Genomic DNA, 22,903 nt, shown 5'->3' with positions numbered 1-22,903 from the left:
ATTGCTGGAGTCTGTTTGGAGTATATGGAATAAAACCAGAAAATAACCAGTGATGGTGCAGAGCATATGGAACTATGCGCAGGATATACAACAATAATGTGTAAGGTTCTCACATTTGAGAGAGCTATAATACCAGCTCTGAGTTCAACAGCATGCAGTGGTACAATCCCCACTTATGGATATGTAGATCTGGGGACTGGCCCCTCAATGTATGGTTTAAAATGTATAAAAGGTAAAAACAGCAAACAATAGTGCTCACTGTAATCAATGTAATAAAAGTTGTAAAAGTAAAAATATTCTACTCACATGTAGTGGACCAGTAGTCCCTGATCACATGGTAGCAGTTGGGTGGTATGATCCCCCACCAAGGATATCATGTTGGGTAGATCATTTAAGGAGTAGTATCCAAAATTCCCGTATTATGTAAGTATTTTGTGCCAGGAACAGAAGCAGATAAAAAAAATAAAAATAAAAAGCATAAAAAGTGTAATAAATGGAAAAAACACAACTAGTAGTGAATGCCAAGTATACTTTAATACTTTAAAAACAAAGGTTAAAAAAACATGATAAATTTCGCCAACTGGGGGGGGGGGGGGAGGGGCTTTCTCAAATGTACACAGTGGTAATATCACTGCCCTTAGTGCCCTATAACTGGGAACCCCAAGTTCAAATCTCAGTCTGACAGTGACATCTGATGATGCATACCCTGGCCACTTCACTAATATGAGCTTAATACGAAACAAGAAAATCCTCCAGGCTCGGACATTGCCTGATTTAACAGGCTCCATGTCGGGTGCTAAAGAACCATGGCAATCTGATGACAAGTGGGCACAAACCATTCCTGGACACAAAGTGACAACCTAGACCTGCTTGACTGCTATTACAACAGCAGTCAGTAAGGGGGGCTATATGAAAATGTTTTATGACTAAACCAACTCCACCAGCAGTTAATAGATGTTGCTCACATTACAATATCCTACAAGTGTTAGACAGCACTAAGGCACTAATCCCAGCAGCACTGGGAAAGGCACTCAGCACCAGATCAATAGAAGCAGGGGTATACCACAGTGCAGATTGTACAAAGAGGTCTCTTAGACACAGAGTGGCCCAACCAAGTTGCTTAGATTGTGTACTAAGATGGGAGATACCACAAAGAGTAGTTGAGAATGACAGGGCTTGTTAAACAAACTGACATTGTGGTTGTATAAAAAGAACACAGAACTGCAGGGGTGGTGGATGTGGCAATACAGTGACTATAACATTAGGAGGAAGGAACATGAGAAGGTGGACAAGTATCAAGGACTGAAAGAATAGCTAGAAAGGAAAGTGAAGGCAGTAATCCCAGCTGGAGCAGTCAGAGCTGTGACCCCCCCAAGTTGGGGGAGTGGTTTCAACAGATTCCAGATGTAACATCTGAGATTGCTGTCTAGATTTTTAGCACCCGGCATTTATATTATTGTTTGGCCTGAGTACAAAGACAAAGACAAAGACACCAAGAAAATAAATTTCACCTTTGAAAAAGCCCTACGAGTGCACCTCTTCTACTATATATATATATTTATATATATATATATATATATATATATATATATATATATATATATATATATATATATATATATATATATATAATCCTAGTTCCCCGCACTCAGTTTAACCGGTCTTGTTCAGTGCCTCGGTGCAACAACTCCAGCCTTTCCATATATTCTCGAAAGAGTGCACTCAGAGGACTTGAATAAACTTCAAATAAATGCTTTATTGAGCAATAATGTGCAAAAATATGCAGACTTGAACTGCATATTTCTGCACATTATTGCTCACTAAAGCATTTATTTGAAGTTTATTCAAGTCCTCTGAGTGCACTCTTTCGGGAATATATAATGAATAAGTATTTCACTTAAGAAAAGCTAAAACCTCACAAAAATCACGATGTCACAACAAAAGTATTTTGCACATCAAATGCTGCTGTTAGTATGTGTGACCTGACAAACCAGTCCCATATCAATCATAAAAGAACTCACACATAGTTATTCATTAAAGCTAGAATTTACATGAGTTAAAAGGGAAATACAATTTTTTTTATTTTTATTTTTATTTATTTTTAATTAGGCCAAATTAGCAGAACTGGGAAAAAACTACAAGTGAATTCTGTTTTTGGTTTGACTAGTTAAGCTTTAAATTCAAAAATGTTTATTTTAATTTCTGGTTAATCTCCCTTTAATGAATAATTGTATATACGTTACTTGCATATATTTTTATTTAATGCAAAACACCTACACTTAGCATGTGTGAGTCTTAGAAATAAGCAAGTATCCCTCTAACTAAATCTAACAACATGGGTGTCCCAATCCACCACAGGAAGGAGGAGTGGGGGAGAGGCGAAATGTCTTGCATGGTATGTTAGTAGACTCAAATATGCCTGTTTTCCTATTACATATAAGTAATTCTTCTTTTGTCCTCATAGTTATGTGAAGATAGCACATTTACTGTCTTGGCTGAATTAAGACCCTGTGGGAGAAAAGAAGTTGAATCATGTATGACAAGTGTCACCATTATCACCAATGAAGAACAGGTGAGAGAATTTGAATAAAATGTGGAACTATTATACATTATTACAGTCCATTAATGAAACATTTAAAGTATTTTGCATTTCAATTCAAAATTACTGACACTTGCATTCCACTGAAAAAGTAAAGGTTATACAAAAATGTAACTATAAGATTTTTATTTATTTTTTAATTTTAGGTCACTAGTGTGTATTTAATCTACTAAACATGGACAAGAGATGTTCAGCTGAAAAGGAACTTTCATTTCATTTAGTTGCTACTAAAATACATTTTAAATAGACTTTAGCATGTTTGCATACCCAAGGAACATACTTTACAATAGAGTAAGGTATTTATGGGCCATAGGATTAAGGCCTCCTTAGCCACTTATTTGACTCATCTCAATACACAGGAAGGGTTCAGCCACAACCAATACCTCATTTGAAGCACTGGGTAGCCAGTCCTTTCACTAGAGGGCACCCTAATTATTTTGCTTTTTTGCCCGTAATGCCATTGTGCATATATATATATATATATATATATATAAAATAAATATACACTTTTATTCCCTTCTAACATTTTCCTTATAGTGTTTTCTTACTTACGGCTCAATATTAGACTTTTCTTCTCAACCTCACTCTTAGAAATAGACTATCAAGGGACACTGCGTAACAGTCCATTAGTTGACAAATCATAACTGTTTGAGTCACTTTTTATTTTTTTTATTTTTCGCTTAACAAAATATTTGTATGCCCATTCTGAGTAAAAGGTGAATAGCATGAAACTGGCTTCAAGCTGTAATATTCTACTGACTAAAACAAAAAATCTTCTTGACTGATTTTCCTTTAATAGTAGGATCAAAAGTTTAAATTTAGTGGTGAGGATGAGAAATATATCAACATATTAAACTTATATGCATGGAAGGAGTGTACCCTATGTTACGACACTCACCGCCAGGGAGGTAAAGCCGCCGTTTAGTAGATAATCCTTTTTCTCCAGAAATGCAGTTTTGATTCAGCCGACCGTCAAACTCCCGAACGGAGCGTACAAACGCGGCAACTCCCGATCAGCAATTCAGTCGAACTCCTTCCACAGCTAGAAATAACGAAAAGCGCTGTTCCAATAGTAATTCCCCCCTCCCCACAAACGAGACAGAAGGGTCAAACAAGATCTGGCTTTACTATGGGCGACCCGACCGTATTTATGCAGGTCTCCCACTTGCTGGACACTCCCCTAGGGGACCAAATGGAAGACTGTAATTACAGTAGGACAAACGTACATTTCAGACATACAGTCACAGACTTTTCCCACAATGCATTATGTTTCCCTCCCCTCTGCCCTGGAGATAATTGGGAAGTAATTCAATTATCTCCAGGACAAAGGCACATCACCATTTTAAACACAAAAACAGAAAGTACATGAAAATACATAACTTTATAATAACCGAATATTCTACATTCGTATCACATATCCCCAGAAAGCCTGGATCTGAGTGCATATTATTGACGAATAGCGCTCAGATCCCATGCGTATAGTTCAATCGCAATGGAGTCAAAGTTTGTACAGTCCTTCGGTATGCGATTGACTCCATGGGAAGGCTACCTGGGTTCAGTACTTTTGTATGCAGTAAAAACTCCCGAACAGCCGGTGTTCGTACGTGTTCGTCGAGACAGCTAGGCGACCCGTTGGTTCAGCGGTGTTCGGCAGAAAGAGTGTCCGTTTTTAGTTCCATGAAATCCGAGCTGAACACCGCTGGGCTTTCGTGCGTTTTAAAATGGCCGCTGCCTCGTGGTCGACATACGAACGACGACCACCCTGAAATCGGTTTAATTGAGAAGTGTCTGCGGTTAACCACAACGTTCTAATTGGGATCAAAAGGTTAACCAGCAGCACACTTCTATTCTGGGTGGCCATCCGTTTGGTAGCTTTGGTCGGTAAAAATAGTCATTCGTACGGTTGGGCTATGGGAAATAGCCATTACATGCACATACAGCCAAATAGACGAATCCACCATAACAGACAAACGGATGGTTTTGTCACACCCTATATCCACAGAGCACTCCAGGCAAGTCTACCATTTAATCAATACCTTCTCTGACAGTTTTGTGGTTGGTACTCTGGTTTGAAGGTTGAATCAAGAACTTATTTTAATTTGAAATGAAGACGTGAGAGATGTAGTTCCTTTCTATAGCTTTAAGTATTTTAAAGGGACACTATACTCCCTTTAAAATACTTAAAGCTATAGAATGGACTACATCTCTCACATCTTCATTTCAAATAAAAATAAGTTCTTGATTTAATGTAGTTGTCCTGGTGAGTACAGTCAGCACTGCAGTGTTTACATTGATCCCTAGGCACACCTACAGTGGTCACTCCTCAGGTGGCCACTGGAGGTGCTTCCTGAGTTACATCTGGCGTTATGCATCTCCACGCTCTGCATGGAGGCACTGAACTTTCCCCATAGAGATGCATTGATTGAATGCATCTCTATGAGGAGATGCTGATCGACCACGCAGGAATTTGGCCCTGCCCCGTCTCCTTGACAATTTCAGCCAATCCAATGCTTTTCCTATAGGGAAGCATTGGATTGTCTGAGATCATCAGTTTTGGCTCTAATGTGTTCCTTTAATATAAAAGTTTAATTCAAATAAAAAATACAAAATCAAAGTAAATAGTGCTTACATTCAGGTTAAGCATATTAAACATATGCTCCAATATTTTTTTAACACAAAAAGGATGTACATTAAATAAAACATACTGAATACAATAATGAAATAACAATTACAAGTGCAGCATATATTTGACATTGTTATGGTATTTGATTTTATTATGTTGACTCATTGTTTTGCCAGACCATCGAGATTATATCTACTGGTGATGTTTACATGAACTGGATGTATGCTTCACTGCCCATCATTTCAGGTATGACAGAAATATATTTAGTGTTTGTACCAAAGTATTTAAAAATCGAATTCAAACACTGTTCTTTGTGCTGTGAGAGAATTGTTTACACTCTGGATACTGTGGTTGAATTATTTATCTACTTGTTTCATTAACAGTAATTTACGTCACTTTATTTTTTTTTTACGAAAAAGAGTGAAGTAAGTTGCAGTTAATGAAAAATGCAGATGCATATATGTAACCACAGTAACCTAGGAGTTTAAACTGGATGCATACATAGTATACTTTTCAATAAATAATCTTAGTGAAGGATATTGACCTCTCAGAATTTACCTGATGAATTTAAAGATGCAGAATGTTGCTTTATTGGCCAAATTAGTGGGCTAATCAATAAAATGGCAGACCAGATTAAGCAGTGTACATGTAAACAAATGGGACATCAAAATAAAAAAAAGAGTAGAAGGAGGGGCAAAAAGTAGAATCAGAAAAGAAGAAACAAAAGGCTGGGGGTGGGGGGAGGAGGTAAGGCCAGTCTCACCCTGCCCCCCTTCTCCCATGTCCTTCCCCCGGCACCCCGCCTGACCCCCCTGTATGACGATCCATATATTTCATGTACACAGTTATTAATATTTTGGGTTATAGAATTTGGTTGCTAAACTTTCCAATTGTATTCAACACATTGCTAGTCTTTCTATAAAAGAGCTCAGATGGCTAGATATCAACTTACAGGCAGGACTCTCTCAAACCTCTTGTATTTGTCTGTGTATATTGTACGTTCTCTATTAATTGTACAGCCCTACGCAATCTGTTGGTGCTTTATAAATACCATAAATAAATAAATAAATATATGCAATCCAGGGCATCCATCGAACCTTATGTTTTCCCTGCATTCAAATTAAATAGGCCTGTGTTGCTTCTGCAATTTGAATTTCTTTCACTCGTTCTATCCATTGTATCAGAGAAGGGACTATCCTTTGCTTCCAAAAAGCAGGTATAAGAGATTTTGCAGCATTTATGAAATATCCAAGTAACATTTTTTTATAATTAGAGATAGATAGTGATGTAGAATGTAATAGAACCTGATCTATTTCAAACGGTGGTGTTTCACCTCTAATCTTACTAACCTCTGATCTAATCATGTCCCAGAAAGATTGAATATTGGTGCAGTCCCACCATATATGGCGTATAGTTCCTACTGCTTCATTACATCTCTAGCAAGTGTCTGATGCAGAAGGAGAAATTTGATGAAGATGTTCAGTGCTTCTATACCAAAAAGACAAAAGTTTATAATTACTCCAGCTTTTCATCCACATGCACACACACACGCGCACACACAAGTGCCAATTGGTCAGTTGGAGTCCCTTAATATTATGAACTCTCTCTTTCCTCTCTCTGTATAATTTAAATACAACCTTTGCTAGATACATATCAGATAAAGCAAGAAATGAAAGTTTTTTAATACAACTTAACTGTGATGCAATTAAATATTTTTCTGTGTGTTTATTTACAGGCAATTTCACAGTTTTCCAGCCTTCACCGTACTATATTGTTTTCAATGCCAACTTTGGACCCCAGATAGTGGTTCAGGTTGATCTTTCCATGCATGTTTATGTGACCCTTGGTCCCTCATATAATTCAAAGACTTGTGGTAAGAACAGTTTCTGTTATCTGTATGTTTGTAACAATTTATATCCTGTTTTCGAGTGCATCTGAATGAATGCAATTTACTATGCAAAAAAGTCTCTAGATACCTAAATAAATAACCATTTCTAAAGCAATATATACCTGTAAGTATATTTGATAATTGAACTTTATATTCCAGGAATGTTCTCTGCTAGTTCTCATAATTAATCTATTTTATATCATACAGGGCTATTTTGTCTGGATGGATAAAATCTAGTGAAAATTACCTAATTGCGACCGCATTTGCAATTCTCAAATTTACTAAAGCTAAATATGGTCGGAATAAGGTCACTCTGAGCACATCTGCATTAATGACACAAATGCACAAGATGTTCAGATTAAAATCTGTGCTTTCACATCTGAACCTTATATAAAGTACAGGATTCATCAGATTCATAAAGCACTGATTTAACTAAAATTTTGAAACAATTTTTTCCAATAGGATGCACATTAGCGAATTATTGTTAACTTGCTTTTATACAAGTATGCAAAAATTTGTAAATTTTTTCTTGCCCACTGACAGTGCTAGCAGTCAGCAGGCTAATAGTCAAAAACCCTCAAGGGTTAATTATGTAGTGTCTGCTCAGCTCTTGATAGCCACGAAGAAAAGTAAAAAAATGTAAATATCTTTAGTTTGGAAAAACGGCGCCTCAGAGGGGATATGATAACATTATACAAATATATTCGGTGCCAGTACAAACTATTATCTGGAAATCTATTCATAAACAGGGTTATACATAGGACACGAGGTCACACATTAAGGCTTGAAGAAAGGAGATTTCATCTAAGGCAAAGAAAAGTTTTGTTTTTTTACAGTAAGAGTAATAAGGATATGGAATTCTCTGCCTGAAGAGGTGGTTTTATCAGAGTCCATATAGATGTTTAAAATGAAATTGGATAAATACTTGCAAAAACATAACTTTTCAGCTATGTAACTATGTAACCCAATGTTTAAAACTGGTGACAGCAGCCATTGCTAACCTCTAAGAGTGATCTGATTAGTTGGTCTTACTAGTCATGCAATGTAATAACTGACATAGCATGGGAAAGCTTTTATAAGGGCCTTCTCCACTATAAAATCTTGGTCTGCAGCGAGCTTTCGTGGGATGATAATGAAATAGTTTTATTGTGTTTAGGTGTTGAATTTTTGCTTTTTTTTTGTTTGTGAATTAAAAATAATCATTAGGTACCCTACCTGTACTCATAGATGTGGCCTTGGAGGGTGCCACTAATGTCCCCTACTTGCCACCAATGGGTGTAGACTTTGAGAATATCATAATTAGGGCCCATGCCTGCCACCAATTAGTGGGAGCTTGTAAGAAGAGGTACACTAGCCCCCCCCCCAGAATAATATAATGAGGGTAATGAAGGTCCCTCTCTTCTTTTTTTATTTAGAGCAGTAAACCTAGCATAAATGGGTGTTGCTAGGGTTGGGGACACCATGCTCCTCTGTCTACAATATACTAGCACCCACCACCACCCATGGACTGGTAGGAATACAGTGTCCACTTAATATAAATTTAATAGACCGACCCACTGACCATGGTTGGGGGCATAAGTGGGATATTAAAATGTATACCCATTTCATTTTAATAAATGGCCTCCACCAGCTGGCAACAGATGGGGGCAATGGGTTGGATAGTGGATTGCCAGCAAGTGGAGAACCTTACTTATTTAAAGTGTGTGGGCATGGGTTGGGGACACATAGGGAACTATTATTATTCTAGTGGATGGGAAACGATGGGCCCGGTTGCTAACTTTAGACATCTAACAGATATGCCCGCATGACAGGTGGGGACATATGAACCTCCCTTTTAGTAATATGGATATACTAAAGAAAGTGAGTTGAGGTGGAAAATTTCATCCATACTGAAGTATCAAATAAGGAAAACAGGAGAATTGTAATGAGGTTTTAGTTTTTATTATAATGAGCAACATAAAATTAAATGTTGGCCAATTTTAAAATCATATAAGGACTTAAATAGTGTTCTGTCAGAGCAACCAAATATTACATTGAGGGGGCTGCTAATTTTAAATCGGTTTTAGTGCATAGTTATTTATAAGAAAAAGTTAACAAACTCATTAGAATTTTTTTTGAGAAGATACAGAATTTTATAGGTTCAAAATGTATTTAGAATATGCCGCAAGGTAACAAAGAATTTTGTCAAAAGTTTAATTTAGAAAGGACACAAAAGGAATACATTGGAATACATGCATTAGGGAACATATTACTTGTCAAAGTAATAACGTCATTTATCTATTGAAGTGTCCCTGCAATTTACAATATGTAGGGAGGAAAACACGCCCCCTACATAAAAGAATAATATCCAAAGAGGGGTAGAGAGCCACCGTGTTTTGGAACATGCAAAAAAGTGACTTCCATGGGAAAATGTGCCTCTTCCCCTCCACTTTTTTCCTGTCCTATTGTTTCTCCAGCAGGGTGTGGTCCCAGGGACACTGCCAGACCAGTTTAAACTGGCTGCCTTGTCCCTCTTCAATCTTCCATCAGCCCTTGCTCTTGTTTAACCACATGACAATCCAACGGTATTTGTGAGATCTAAGCACTTTTCGGACATATTGAGTGCTCAGATCCAAGCTATCTGGGGATATGTTGGACATATAGGTTAAACATTGTATTATATGAGTTATGTATTTGTATGTGGTTTTTGTAACAGTTTGTGACTTAGAGATGTTTCCTGTACCTGGAGATAATTAAGTTACCACAGCCATTTAAGCCAATTATCTCCAGGATAGAGGAGAAGATGGACCGGCCGCACAGCCTAAATCTGTGGAACTATTTTAGGCATGAAAGCCATGCTTGCGGTCAGTCAAAAGAGACTTCCAGAAAACTTTTGAAACCCTGCTCTGATCTGCGTGATTTTTGAATATGTTGTTCACCCAGATCAGGGCTATATAGGGATTTGTGGGGATATGTGGTGTTTTGGGGTGTTTCTGACTGTGGATAATTGAGTTAGTCCATTGTGTTTGTTAATTGTATCACAGGCAGAGGGGAGGGTTTGTGTACATTATCTGAGAGTGTCTATCTGTACAAACCTGTTTTGATTGGCTTTGTAACTTTGTGTCCTGTGCTTCACAATGTCCACAAGGGTGGTAACCTTGTGGGAAAACCTGTATAAAAGAGACAATAAACCCTCAAACTGCTTAGTTCCTGTTTTACCCTCAACACATGGGGGAAAAGGCTGCATCTACACTGGGGGATTGCTATACTCTATATACTCCCCTGGGCTATAATCACTAAGCTCTTTTAAGAGCTTTTTCCTGCCCTGATTCGCTCTCTGAAGGAAGAGAGGTTCACCCACTGGAACCTGGAGCCTTGTCGTAGGTCCAGGGTGGGTAGGAGACAGCAAGACCCCAACCAAGGCTGCAGCGGTTTGTGGGGTCTGCACTGCTTATGGTGTCTGGTGCGGTGCTGATGGTCCTTGGTAAGCACTAGGGGCATTGATTGACGGAGAGTGCGTTAAAACAAATAAATCCTTATTTGGGATTTTTTGTTATTTAGCTGGCAGTATTCTTTGAGATAATATGGTTGTTTGTTAATTTGGCTTATATATGTGTTCATTTTTTGATATTTTAAAAATATTTGTAATGCCTTTACAATGTTGTTTGGATATTAATATTTTAATAGTCCCTGTTCTTAGCTTTAATTCCATAATTGTATTACAAAATATAACATTTTTACAATTTTTATAGGATTTATTTGAGGGGTTTTGTATTTATACGATCACTTGTCAATTGATACTTTTTTGTCTCTTTTAGCTTCGGGCATATTGTGTATGTATAATCTGACTGATTTATTTGTGTACTTGGTTTCTTTATGGATTAACATGGATATGGTATGTTTGAATGGTTAAAATATACATTCAGTACATTCAGCCATCAGAAATATGAGAGGACATACTTTTGGGATTGATTTTATGGACTGCAATAAATAAGTGTAATAAAGTGTGATAAAGAGGCATTCAGGAATAAGTAGTGTAGCTGAATTGCCTTGGGATGGTACCCTTATGCCTGCTCTGGGATGTCTGTGACGGTTTTCGCCCTCCCCATTGTCCCCTATGTTTGGGGCTTGCAGTCCCTGTGTGTGGCATATCTCCCTCTTATTAAAAAAACCATGTTTTTCCCCTGTTTCGCCTGGCCATTCGTTCGATGCCGTTCCCCTGAGTTGCTCCCACGGTTCTGGTCGACAACCGAACAAACTACCGAACTGCAGGCCACCCAGATGTGGAGTGTGCAGCTCATTAACACCAATAAATCCGTTCACACCTCCACAAACTGCAACTACATGAACATTCCAAGAAGCTGGCTGGGTGACCGCCGTTCGTATGTGTGAACACGTGGCAGCGACCATCTTGAAATACGAACAGATACAGGCGTGTTTGGTCGTCGAGTGTATAGAGTCCACTCAATGGCATGAACACCGCTGGGACTTTCACCTTCTGTTCTATTCGTGGAAATCCATGCGACCAGAGTGGCGTTCAGGGTGAGCAACCTCCCGAACTAGATATTCATACGAACGGACACACGAACAGTTGTGATACTATTTTCTATGTATTTTGTACTCCCGAAAGAGACCAACCACACAGCCTATTTTCATGGAACCTTTTGGGGTAGGCACCTTGTGTGCGGTTGGTCTAAACTATACCCCGGTGGTGTTTCGGCTACGTTCGTGGGATCTGAACGCTTTTTGGATATATTGGGCACTCAGACCCAAGCTGCCCAGGGATATAGTACTTGAGGGTGCACCTTATGGGGAAATGTATATTTTGGGGTGTTTAAGATTATACATGACCTGGACCTGGGAGGTAATGTAATTATAGTGTGTACTTTGCTTAAGTCTACTCTCAGGTCCAGTGGGAAATGCCCCTGTAATGTGTATCTGGAAACCCCTTGCATGGGGATTCTCATAAAAGGCCAGCTGTTGCTACATTAAAATCAGTTATACTCCCAGAGCTGAGTGTCGTCCAGTTGCTGGGGAGGTGTTGGGAGATTCTTGGAATATTTTCCTCTATTTGGTTGTTTCCTTGGACTATTCTACTTGTTCCTGAGTACATCTTGGAGTAACCAGTGGAGGAGAGTCCCTGCTAGGACTAGCTCTCTACTACAAGTAGTATATTAGGGTAATCTGCAGACTAGTCTACACATAGCCGATATATAAAATGGACAGGAGTGGGAGGACTCATTACATTTTTGAGAAAGCCCCAGAAGGCAGAGCAAAATGCATCACATGCCGAAACCAGAAGTGCAGAGAGGGAGTGTGCCGGCTTAAGCTGCTGAGGCCAACAGGAGTGACTGACAAATACCTAGAGTGCACACCAGACTGTTTGGTTTTTTTGAGGGCATGTAGTACTTTTCATCTGGTAATCTGCCTTCAGTGCTGCACAACGTTTACAACTTTCTTCGTAGTATAATAAAGATTTTAAACAAAGAGTTTGGCTGGTGGTGAGTCTATCGGATTCCATTCACAAGTGGCTTATTCTCTCTGAGCCCTCTAGTCTGGAGTGGTACTACAACCTCTCCATGTTTGTGAGTTTTATTTATTAGAATTTTATCTTAGTTTTTTTTACATATGACAGGGTTGCACTAGGACTGTTTGTATTTCTGTTTTTAGATCCTTGAGATCATTAAATGGCTATTGTACAAGTATATTAGTTATATTTGTTAACTGCTAGAATATCACTCCTAAAAAAAAGTTTGCACTTTTTTTTGCACTTAAAGTAATCTATGTACTACTATTGTACGCATAATTAGGGATCACTTATGCAACTTAATAGTTTTTTACTTGCATGCGTTGCATTATTGTAAGATAATTGTGTACTGTTTTAATTGATATTGTGAACCATTTTCTGGGCTGTTTATTGGGAATTCATTTACAGTGGCGTACACACGACCCATGGGGCCCCCGGTGCGAAAATTGATCCGTGGACACCCCCTCCCCTTCCCCCCTGCAACACATGGCGGCGGGCACCTGGTCGCAGGGCTGTGACCACTGCAACCGCGGTATGTACGCCAGTGTACGCAGACACACATACACTTAAAGGAACACTATAGACACCCAGATCACATCAGCTCAATGAAGTGGTCTGGGTGCCAGGTCCCTCTAGTTTTAACCCTGCAGCTGAAAACATAGCAGTTTCAGAGAAACTGCTATGTTTCACTGAGGGTTAATCCAGCCTCTAGTGGCTGTCTCACTGACAGCCGCTAGAGGCGCTTCCGCGATTCTCACTGTGAAAATCACAGTGAGAAGATGCTGGACGTCCATAGGAAAGCATTGAGTAATGCTTTCCTATGGGCGGTTTCAATGCGTGTGCGGCTCTTGCCGCGCATGCACATTCGGAGCTGAGATGCGGATCGGGGCGGAGAGATCCTCAGTGCCAAGGGAGTCTGGTGCTGGAGAAAGGTAAGTGCTGAAGGGGTTTTAAACACACACACTCTTGCGAACAGACGTATACACACTAGCTAACAGACACACATATTTACTGACACACTCAGCGACAGACATACAAACACACTCACTGACAGACGGACACACATACACACTCACTTACAAAACATACACTCTCACTGACAAACACACACTCACTAACAGACACCAAACAGACTCACTAACAGACACACACTAACAGGCACACACAGTAACACACTCACTGACATGCACACTAACACACACACTGACACTCACTAGCAGACACACTCTCAATAACAGACACACACAAACTAACACACAACTAGCACACACAGTAACACACACACACAAAACTAACACACTCACTAGCAGACACACACACAGTAACACACACACTGACACAAAAACTAACACACACACTCTCTAATACTAACACACATACACACACGTTTTTTTAAAAATGTGATCCCCAGCCTCCCCCAGCCTCCCTACCTTTGACGTCACATTCAGTGCGGTGCGTGTGAGGGAGCTGGGCAGAGAGCACTCAATGGAGAGTGCTCCCTCACGCACCCGCCAGCCTGCCCGGTGATACCAGGGCCAGCCTCTGGGGGCCCTGAGGTGGTCAGCTCCTGGGCCCTCCCAGGAGAAGAGGCTGGCCACACTGGCGTACATACCGAGTTGCAGGGTGGACAGGCCCCCTGGTGGGCCGGGCCCGGTTGCAGCTGCAACCCCTGTGACCGTGGTATGTACGCCACTGACCAGGGATTTCTTTTGGTTGCTGCATGTATTAATAAGGCATATAGTAGGTAATAGTTTAAAGTGCAAGTGTATAGTTACACACTGTAAAATACAGTTTGTGCCATCTTATTCATTCTTTGGTGGTATATGCATTTATAAGCTGTGGCTGAGTCTGGATATTTCATGGATTACGGGTACAGGACTCCATTACACCACTTCAACAAACGACTATATCACACCTTTGGTTCTCCTCTACTCCCCTCAATTATATTCCATCAGAGCACTCTCTCTTCATCACCAGTAGCAGTACCCTTTGAAGCCAGACCGACTGCAATATCATGAGCAGGGCCTAGCCCTGATTCCCTGGAACTCCTTTCTGGCCTTGTCTCCAGCTTCCGCTCACTGTGTTACCTCCTTTTACAGACAGACAGAGAGCGCTGTTTGGTGGGGAGGTATATAAATGTCCCTGCGACCTTGTATACGTGGGCCGTACGATTCGTCCCCTCCATATACGCATACAGGAACACGTTAGAAATATAAAAAATGGATTTGTACAACACAGCCTGTCCTCACACTTCACGAAATTCCATAATAGCGATCCTAAAAATGCCCAATTTATGGGTATACAGAAAATCACTCCGAATTGGAGAGGAGGTGACCTAACACAACATATAGGTCAAATGGAAATGAGGTGGATATTCAATCTAAACACCATGTTACCTCATGGATTGAATAGCAACTTCGGAATTTGACATTTTCTATGATGATAATACAAAGAGTTTTAAAGATATAACTTAAGTCTAGACAATCTATGATTATATAGCTGCCTATACTTTAGAACACTATAGATCAATATTTTGTTGGGAAGGCATTCGATTATAAATACACATTATTAATCCAATAGAACATCCTATCATATTTTATATGAAGGACAAGTAAATTGATGGTGGTATAATTATATATAAATTCACAATATAATAGACCATTATAATAAACCTTCAAGTGAATAAGAATATTGGCTGAATTGGGCTAGCATTCACTCTTTGTACAATCTAAATTATAGTGTCTCAACTACCTAACCAAGTCACTATTTTAAGCCATTATGAGATCTATATACCCCTACTAATGTAGTCCGATATCCCTTTAATCGATACACACATTAAGATGATTCACCCCATACCCTATTTAATTTATATTATAGTTTAAGGTTGATATTAAGTACCAGTATGTAAATATATATCTAGAATTAAAAGACTGAAACCTTATATAATATAACATGGATACTGATTTATTGAATAATTTGTATATATATGCACTAATGCTTATAAAAAGTCAATATTTTTTTCCCTTCTTTAATTGAAAAACATCTATTTAATGCTAACATATCTTTGATATAGTTGGTCTTTATTTATATATTAATCATATTTATTGCACTCTCCATCTTTATTGTCCCATTGCCATTTATGCATCAGGGATGCTTTGTGTGCATATAGAGACAATTGTAGATTATGCTAGCTTTAGTGTACCTATAATCTTAATTTTATTAATGACAGGAGGCGAGTATTTGCTTAAGTCTCTCTTTACTAGAACTCCACAGCAGCACAGAAAAAACAACCAATCAGAAAAAAGTTAGGTACTATAAAACTCCCCTCCCCATGCATCATTTCCTCTTTCAAGCTGCGACAAAACAGAATAAAAGGCAGAGAAACATCATGGGGAAGAAATGAAGTCCTAGATACGATGAATATAACGATGTCCACCATCCAAGTGTAACCGTCAAACTCGATAGTGTAGATGGACTGTAAACTGAAACGAGATAAAAAAAAAAAAAACAGAATCGAACAGGTTGATTATCCAATGAAATGTACTCCGAATAAACATGAAGATATCCAATGTAGCAACCAAATTAACCTAATATGTAAATATCCCAACCCTATTAATGGAAAAAAACAGACATAAGGAACAAGCGACAGGTAGCAGAGACAACAAACAGAGTTGCATACCTACCTGATAATCTAAACTATAACATAAAACAAGGGAGGGACAAAAATGGGTGGGAAATACTCGCCTCCTGTCATTAATAAAATTAAGATTATAGGTACACTAAAGCTAGCATAATCTACAATTTTATAACATGACAGGAGGCTTCGTATTTGCTGTTTGAAAGCTCAGTTCACCGATCCAACGCTGTTTGTGTCGCTGGTAATTATTCCAGGAAATATCAGGGTAATCCTAACTGGACATTCCAATACGATAAATGACAGCCGACGGGTCAAAGAAGATGCCAACCGACAAGGTATCTCAAATACGGACAAAGGCACCCTCCGTCGGTAAATCCATTGTACGTGGCGTAGCAAACTGTTTCCTAGAAGTCGGTCCATGAGCTGGCAAGCTGACCTATTAGTCACATTCCTGTAGTCGTATAACTTCAAAATCCGCTCTATGACCTAGGGTCGCGAGAAGAAAACTGACACCAAGTCTCAACTCATGACCCATAAGGCGGTTCCACCGATCGTGCCAGGGCCATTCGGCGATGCGGCCTTGCAGGGAGATCTCCAATCTCAAGGAATGCACCGAAGACCACCACCAAAATCGCAATAGAAGCCGAGGAGGATCTTCGTACCTTCCTGTCCTACCCGGTGGGGTGACTCATCCGAGCATAAATTCATAACGCACACAATGAAAGTGTGGCCAGACCAGCCGTATACAAAGTGATTCCAATAGTCCAAACGGACCGTGTAAACTTCGGGCGCCGTAGAGAAAAAGCTACAGAAGACGTCCGTTCAGGGTTCCGAACTGAACTTGAGTGGAGGAACGGTGGTCGACTATTCTGGGAATAGGGAATCCCAGAAAACCTCAAAGGAATGGGAAGTGCAAACAGGAACGCAGATTTTCATCCTGAAATGCCCTCGTCCAAGAGTGAAAGATGTCTGTGTGAGAGTCGGGTATACCAGGTACCACCATAAGGTCTCGTAGGTCTCCTCGACGATAGTTGAAAAGTAGGGTAGCGCGAATCCAACAAGATGGCTCCCGTGAGGGATAACTAGAGTATAGACGGAGGGTCCTCCATCTCCGAACCCTGATCACCCGGTATGCGTTTCGAGGAGACGGGGCAGACCTGCCATCTTATCCCAAGATCTGAGGACCGGGGAGGTCAAGACAAAACGGGGGTTTCCGGTCGTACCCTGTGAACCATACGTACGGCTTTTTACCTTCAGAGCGGGTAAAAGGCTCTCCTTAATCCTGTTACCCGAGCAAGGTAGAGCCCGTTTGCTCCCTGAAGGTCCCCGTATCTCCTGCCACCTAAATACGGGAGAAACTGTCTGAGCAGTTGTTCACAATGGTCCGGATATCCAAAAACAGAAAGCAATCCTCTGCTAGTTATGGTGCAGAATATATCCAAACCTGCACTCACATAATACCTGAGTTCCATCCGATAGCCGTACCATCTCCAGGAATGTGTATAAACAAGTGGGAGTCACCCCTCGTTATACCACTGTGAGGATATCCCTCCATTACAGGAGATAGACTAGAGGGAACCAGTCTACCTATGGATATCTTGCATGACCAGGCAGTCCTCTATATCGAAATCAGTAGCACGGACGTCAGAACTACTTGAATGCAGGAGGGACGCCCCTCCCTGTAGACATCGGTGTCTTGCACAGGTACAAGCCTGTGTGATGAACAAATGGATGGCACCGTAGAGCGTCGAGTGCATGAGAGAGCCGCGCCCTCTACTAATGTGATCAAATATCGTGCTAACGTCTGGCTGATAGCCTGAGCGGGCCGCACCCGTAAATAACCAAACAGTAGAGTCAGCATCCGTGACCGTTCCTCTCTATGAGAATGCTTCCTCCAAACATGACCCCTGTATCCAGCTCAGTCTCCGGCTGAGGTTGAGGGGGGGGCTGCGCCCTCTAATAACAAATCAGTGTCCGGTAACGTCTCTGAGAGGGGTTCGCTCTCTGCTCCAGCAGATAAAATATTCTCGAATTGAAGAGATGGAGGGCCGCACCCTCCTGTGATCCAAGCTAGGGTCCCTAGGGACTCAGGGTGACCAACTAAAGGGTACACCAAATACGAGTATCAGCATAAGGCTGAGGGCAATCTACGGGAAAACGATGGGAAAAAACTATCAACTGACCGTCCGGATCCCGTGCGCGCGCGCGGGGTCCAGGCGAACCGTTGGTAGTCTGAGGAAAGCTGGAGACGTTCTCCGCAATCCACGAGCACCCGGGAGGTCGGAGGAGGTCAAGTCAGGCCTCTCGACGACCCGAGCGAAAGGAAAATGAAGTCACGAAAACGAAAAAGACAACAAAAACGTAGAGTCGAGTAGAACACAAATTCCATCTCGGCTAGAAGGCAAAAGGCAGGCCGGAAGGCAAGACAAGTAAGCCCCACTGAACAGGGCCAGGAGCTAACCTTACGCAGGAATAACTGCCGATAGTTATATGGACACCGGGAGACAGATACGGAGTAGTTGATAATGACAAGGAAAACGCCGCGTTCTCCTGAAGGTGTCTGAGTACCGGTCCTTGTCCTTGCAAAGTTCTCCTCGGAGGAGTGCCGTCGCCGGACTGGCGCAACCGCGGAAGTGTGTCCGGGGTCTTAATAAGAAAACTTGCCCTTCAGGTCTGAGGTTTAGGGCCTTCACCCTACCTACCATATTCAGATGGCCGTATATTGGTGTCCTCTTGGGTAGTATGATAATGGTGCTTGTCCGGACACCCGCCCCTTTCCATGTCACTGGTGGGCACTGGCTTCTCCTCAGTGATATTCCCCCAGGCCTGCGGCCAGAAGGGGATAGAGCAGGCCCAACAGGCCAAACTAATGGATACAGAATAGTTGGCCAAGCAAAAGGCACCGACATAGTAGGCCATACTTAAGGGCACAGACACAGCAAGCCGTTCTTATGGGCACAGACATAGCAGGCCGTTCTTATGGGCACAGACAATAGCAGGCCGTTCTTATGGGCACAGACAATAGCAGGCCGTTCTTATGGGCACAGACAATAGCAGGCCGTTCTTATGGGCACAGACAATAGCAGGCCGTTCTTATGGGCACAGACAAAAGCAGGCCGTTCTTATGGGCACAGACAATAGCAGGCCGTTCTTATGGGCACAGACAAAAGCAGGCCGTTCTTATGGGCACAGACAACAGCAGGCCGTTCTTATGGGCACAGACAATAGCAGGCCATTCTTATGGGCACAGACATAGCAGGCCATTCTTATGGGCACAGACATAGCAGGCCGTTCTTATGGGCACAGACATAGCAGGCCGTTCTTATGGGCACGGACATAGCAGGCCATTCTTATGGGCACAGACGTAGCAGGCCATTCTTATGGGCACAGACGTAGCAGGCCATTCTTATGGGCACAGACATAGCAGGCCATTCTTATGGGCACTGACCTAGCAGGCCAATCAATGGGTTGTGTATACCACGATATTATTATAGCCCTGTATTTATATAGCGCCCTCCAATTCCGTAGCGCTTACAATGGGTACTGAATGAGCAACGGGGACCTCCGCGTTCGGGTAGAGGTGCCTAAAATTTGCAGATCCTCAGGGCAACTTGTGACATGGGACCCTTAGACACCAACCCTATTAGACAGTGTAATGCCGTGCGGGTAAGCTGAACCGGGACCGGCAGCCCCTAAATGCCTAGCAGGCAAACCGTGGTATTCCAGCTGTAGTGGGTAGACGCGGCAGTTGTTCCAGTGATCCTCACGTCCATGAATGTAAGATACGCTGAGCGATACTTCCCTAAAACTGTGAATCGGTAAGCACCTGCCCACACGGGTCCGTTTGAAAAGTTTTAGCATCCTTATAGGTTAGCAACATCATATCCCTGAAGGCTATTGTAACCATGGAAACTCACAGGAGTAGGGCTAAGTAGCCAACTCAATGGCTCTCCCCAAGGACCTGACTAAATTGTATAGTAACAGCGTAGACTGGTCTCCCATACCAGGTAGTCAGAGCCCGGTCCAGTCATGTCTATATGTGCCATGGACAGGATATCCAAACCAGAGTAGACTCATCTGAGTCCTCATAACTGGGCCAGAAAAAAATACCTAAATAAATACAAAAATAAATAAAAAATATATACTGCGAAGCACACGGATAGCGAGCTCGCAGAAAAACTGTGATATACGCTGTAGAAAACTCACAGCGATCTGTGACGTAGACTGTCAGGAAAAATTCACAGCAATTGTGATATACACTGTTCACGCAACTGTCAGCAATCCGTGATATACATGACAGCTAAACCCACAGTAATCAGAGTGACATAATAGGTCCTGGTGTACCATGCGATGATGGGCCAGACGTAGGCCACTAATACAGTAGATATGGTGCATGCAGGGTACAGGCCCCCATAGGAAGTAAGCGTATGAAGTACGCCTACAGTGGTAAAATAAGTTTAGTGTCACAGACAGAGCAGTATATGGTATACTGCCTATAGGCATGAACCCCCAGAAAAAGAAATCTAAATATACACAGCTAAACATCTATACACACACACATGCACACACACAAATCTACATAAATACATATATACAAGGACATACATCTATCTGGACATAAAAACTCAAGGGAAAAAATCACTACATTGTCCCCTATGACACAAACTGCATGTAGTCAGTTAATGAAGAACAAACTGACATGCAGTAGGAAAACCTCCAACAAGCAAGGTAATGAATAGTACCGACGGGGGGGGGGGTGCGGTAGCACTCTCTCCCGGTCGAACTCTCCCCCGCCCGGTCGGACACACGAGGTCCGCGTGCGGAGGCGGCCGCGGCGAGCGGCCACGTGGGGAAAGAAGATCCGGCCGCTGGGTACTAGCGGGAAGCGCACGCGAGTACCCCCGCGGCCGGCAAAGTACATGGGACCGCCGGAGATGAAATCCGCGGTCCCGGAGCTCGGGGGTCGAAGGAGGCAGATGTAGTAAGCCTCCTGACGCCCCGAGCGGCACACACACCGCCAGAAAAAGGCGGAATCACCAGCATGAACAAAAACCGGCATGCACAATACAAGGGAAACGGGCAGGGGGGACACAAGCCCAAGAAAAAGGCAGCAAGGAAGCCAAAGACCCCCCACAAATATATAGGAAACTACAGGCGAAGTTGCAGGGGACAAATAAATCACACAAGATATAAAACACCCTGATGGAAAAAATCCAGCAAGGGCAGAAAATTAAATAAATAAATAAATACCTAAGAAGAAATCTCACAAGAAAATAAATACATAGATTACAGAAGATAAATATATCTATGACCAAATTAAACAAGTGCAATCTACAAAATAGAGTCTAAAAAACTGAATGTAAGCAATAAATCCCAAAGCCACCCACTAAAGCAGGAGGCAGTGGTACTCTGACCTGTACTGGTGCGGAGCAGCAAAGAAAGAGGAAATGATGCATGGGGAGGGGAGTTTTATAGTACCTAACTTTTTTCTGATTGGTTGTTTTTTCTGTGCTGCTGTGGAGTTCTAGTAAAGAGAGACTTAAGCAAATACGAAGCCTCCTGTCATGTTATAAAATTATGCCCACAAACAATATGGCGGCCACGAACTCACCCATATATGGGTAAGAAAAATGCGACTGCAATGAATGATGACGTAAGCAGAAGTGACGTCGATGCAGGCGGAGCACAGCCGCGGCTAATTTCAAACTGATGAGAACTTCAATCAAACCCTTATTGAAGGTATATAAGAGGAACAGCAGCACACAGGATTATACCGATTGACAAAGCCGACCGGCGAAACGCGTCTCGGATACCCCACAGGACTGAGGATTCATTTTGCAACACTGTTTTTATTTATTGATTCTTTACTTAATTGATTTTATTTACATAGTGTTTTTTTTTTATATTTATCATATTTATTCAAACAATTTCGACAAATACATAAAATCACATTTGTTTGTACCAGATAGCTTCATCGCTCCGAGTGTATCATGCTTAAGATAATAAATAATATTATCATATATTAGCATATTCATACAATATGAGTGGTGATAGCTAACAAATTATTCAAAATATTTAAGTAAACATTAAACAATAACAATACTGGGACAGAATAAAACAGAACAGAACAGAACAGAAAAAAAAAAAAAAGAGAAATAAATAAAAAAAATATTTAAAAGGGGAAGGGGAGGGCCCGTGGAGAGGGGAGGGAACAGTCTGGAAGTAAAGTTAGTTCATATTTGAATGTTTGAAGTCCAGAGGGACCAAATCTTTGAATTCTTCCTAGGCTGCGAGTTAAAAACATTGCTTGTCTCCATTTTATACAGAAATTCAATTTGAGCCAGAATTTCTATCCATTTAGGAGGTATAGGGGATTTCCAACATCTAGAAATATTAATTTTAACTGCAGAGAAAATATGGGTCAAAAGTCTACTTAGATTATTGTCCTGTGTAGGGAGACCGATATTAAATAGAAACATTTGTGGACTAATTTCATTTATATCATGGTGTATAGATTTTACCAATTTGAATAGCTGCATTTTCAAGTTGTTTAAACTTGGGCATTCCCACCATATATGGAATATTGTGCCGTCTTACAAGCCACATCTCCAGCAGATTTTACTATGAATAGGGTCGATCTTATGCATTCT

The 22,903-nt window shown here is 41.2% G+C and overlaps 1 protein-coding gene across 1 annotated transcript in view; it reads left to right on the top strand.

Moving 5' to 3' along the window:
• LOC134578521 (mucin-5AC-like) overlaps window positions 1-22,903 on the top strand; it is a 108,167-nt gene that overhangs the window by 20,067 nt on the left and 65,197 nt on the right. The window contains exons 5-7 of the mRNA XM_063437505.1: window positions 2,465-2,572; window positions 5,399-5,468; window positions 6,958-7,095. Of these exons, the coding sequence (XP_063293575.1) occupies window positions 2,465-2,572; window positions 5,399-5,468; window positions 6,958-7,095 (316 nt within the window). The remainder of the gene's footprint in view (window positions 1-2,464; window positions 2,573-5,398; window positions 5,469-6,957; window positions 7,096-22,903) is intronic.

The sequence above is a fragment of the Pelobates fuscus genome, chromosome 12 (assembly GCF_036172605.1).
Source record: "Pelobates fuscus isolate aPelFus1 chromosome 12, aPelFus1.pri, whole genome shotgun sequence".
In the NCBI taxonomy this organism is placed as follows: Eukaryota; Metazoa; Chordata; class Amphibia; order Anura; family Pelobatidae; genus Pelobates; species Pelobates fuscus.
This window is presented reverse-complemented; position numbering and strand designations above follow the sequence as displayed.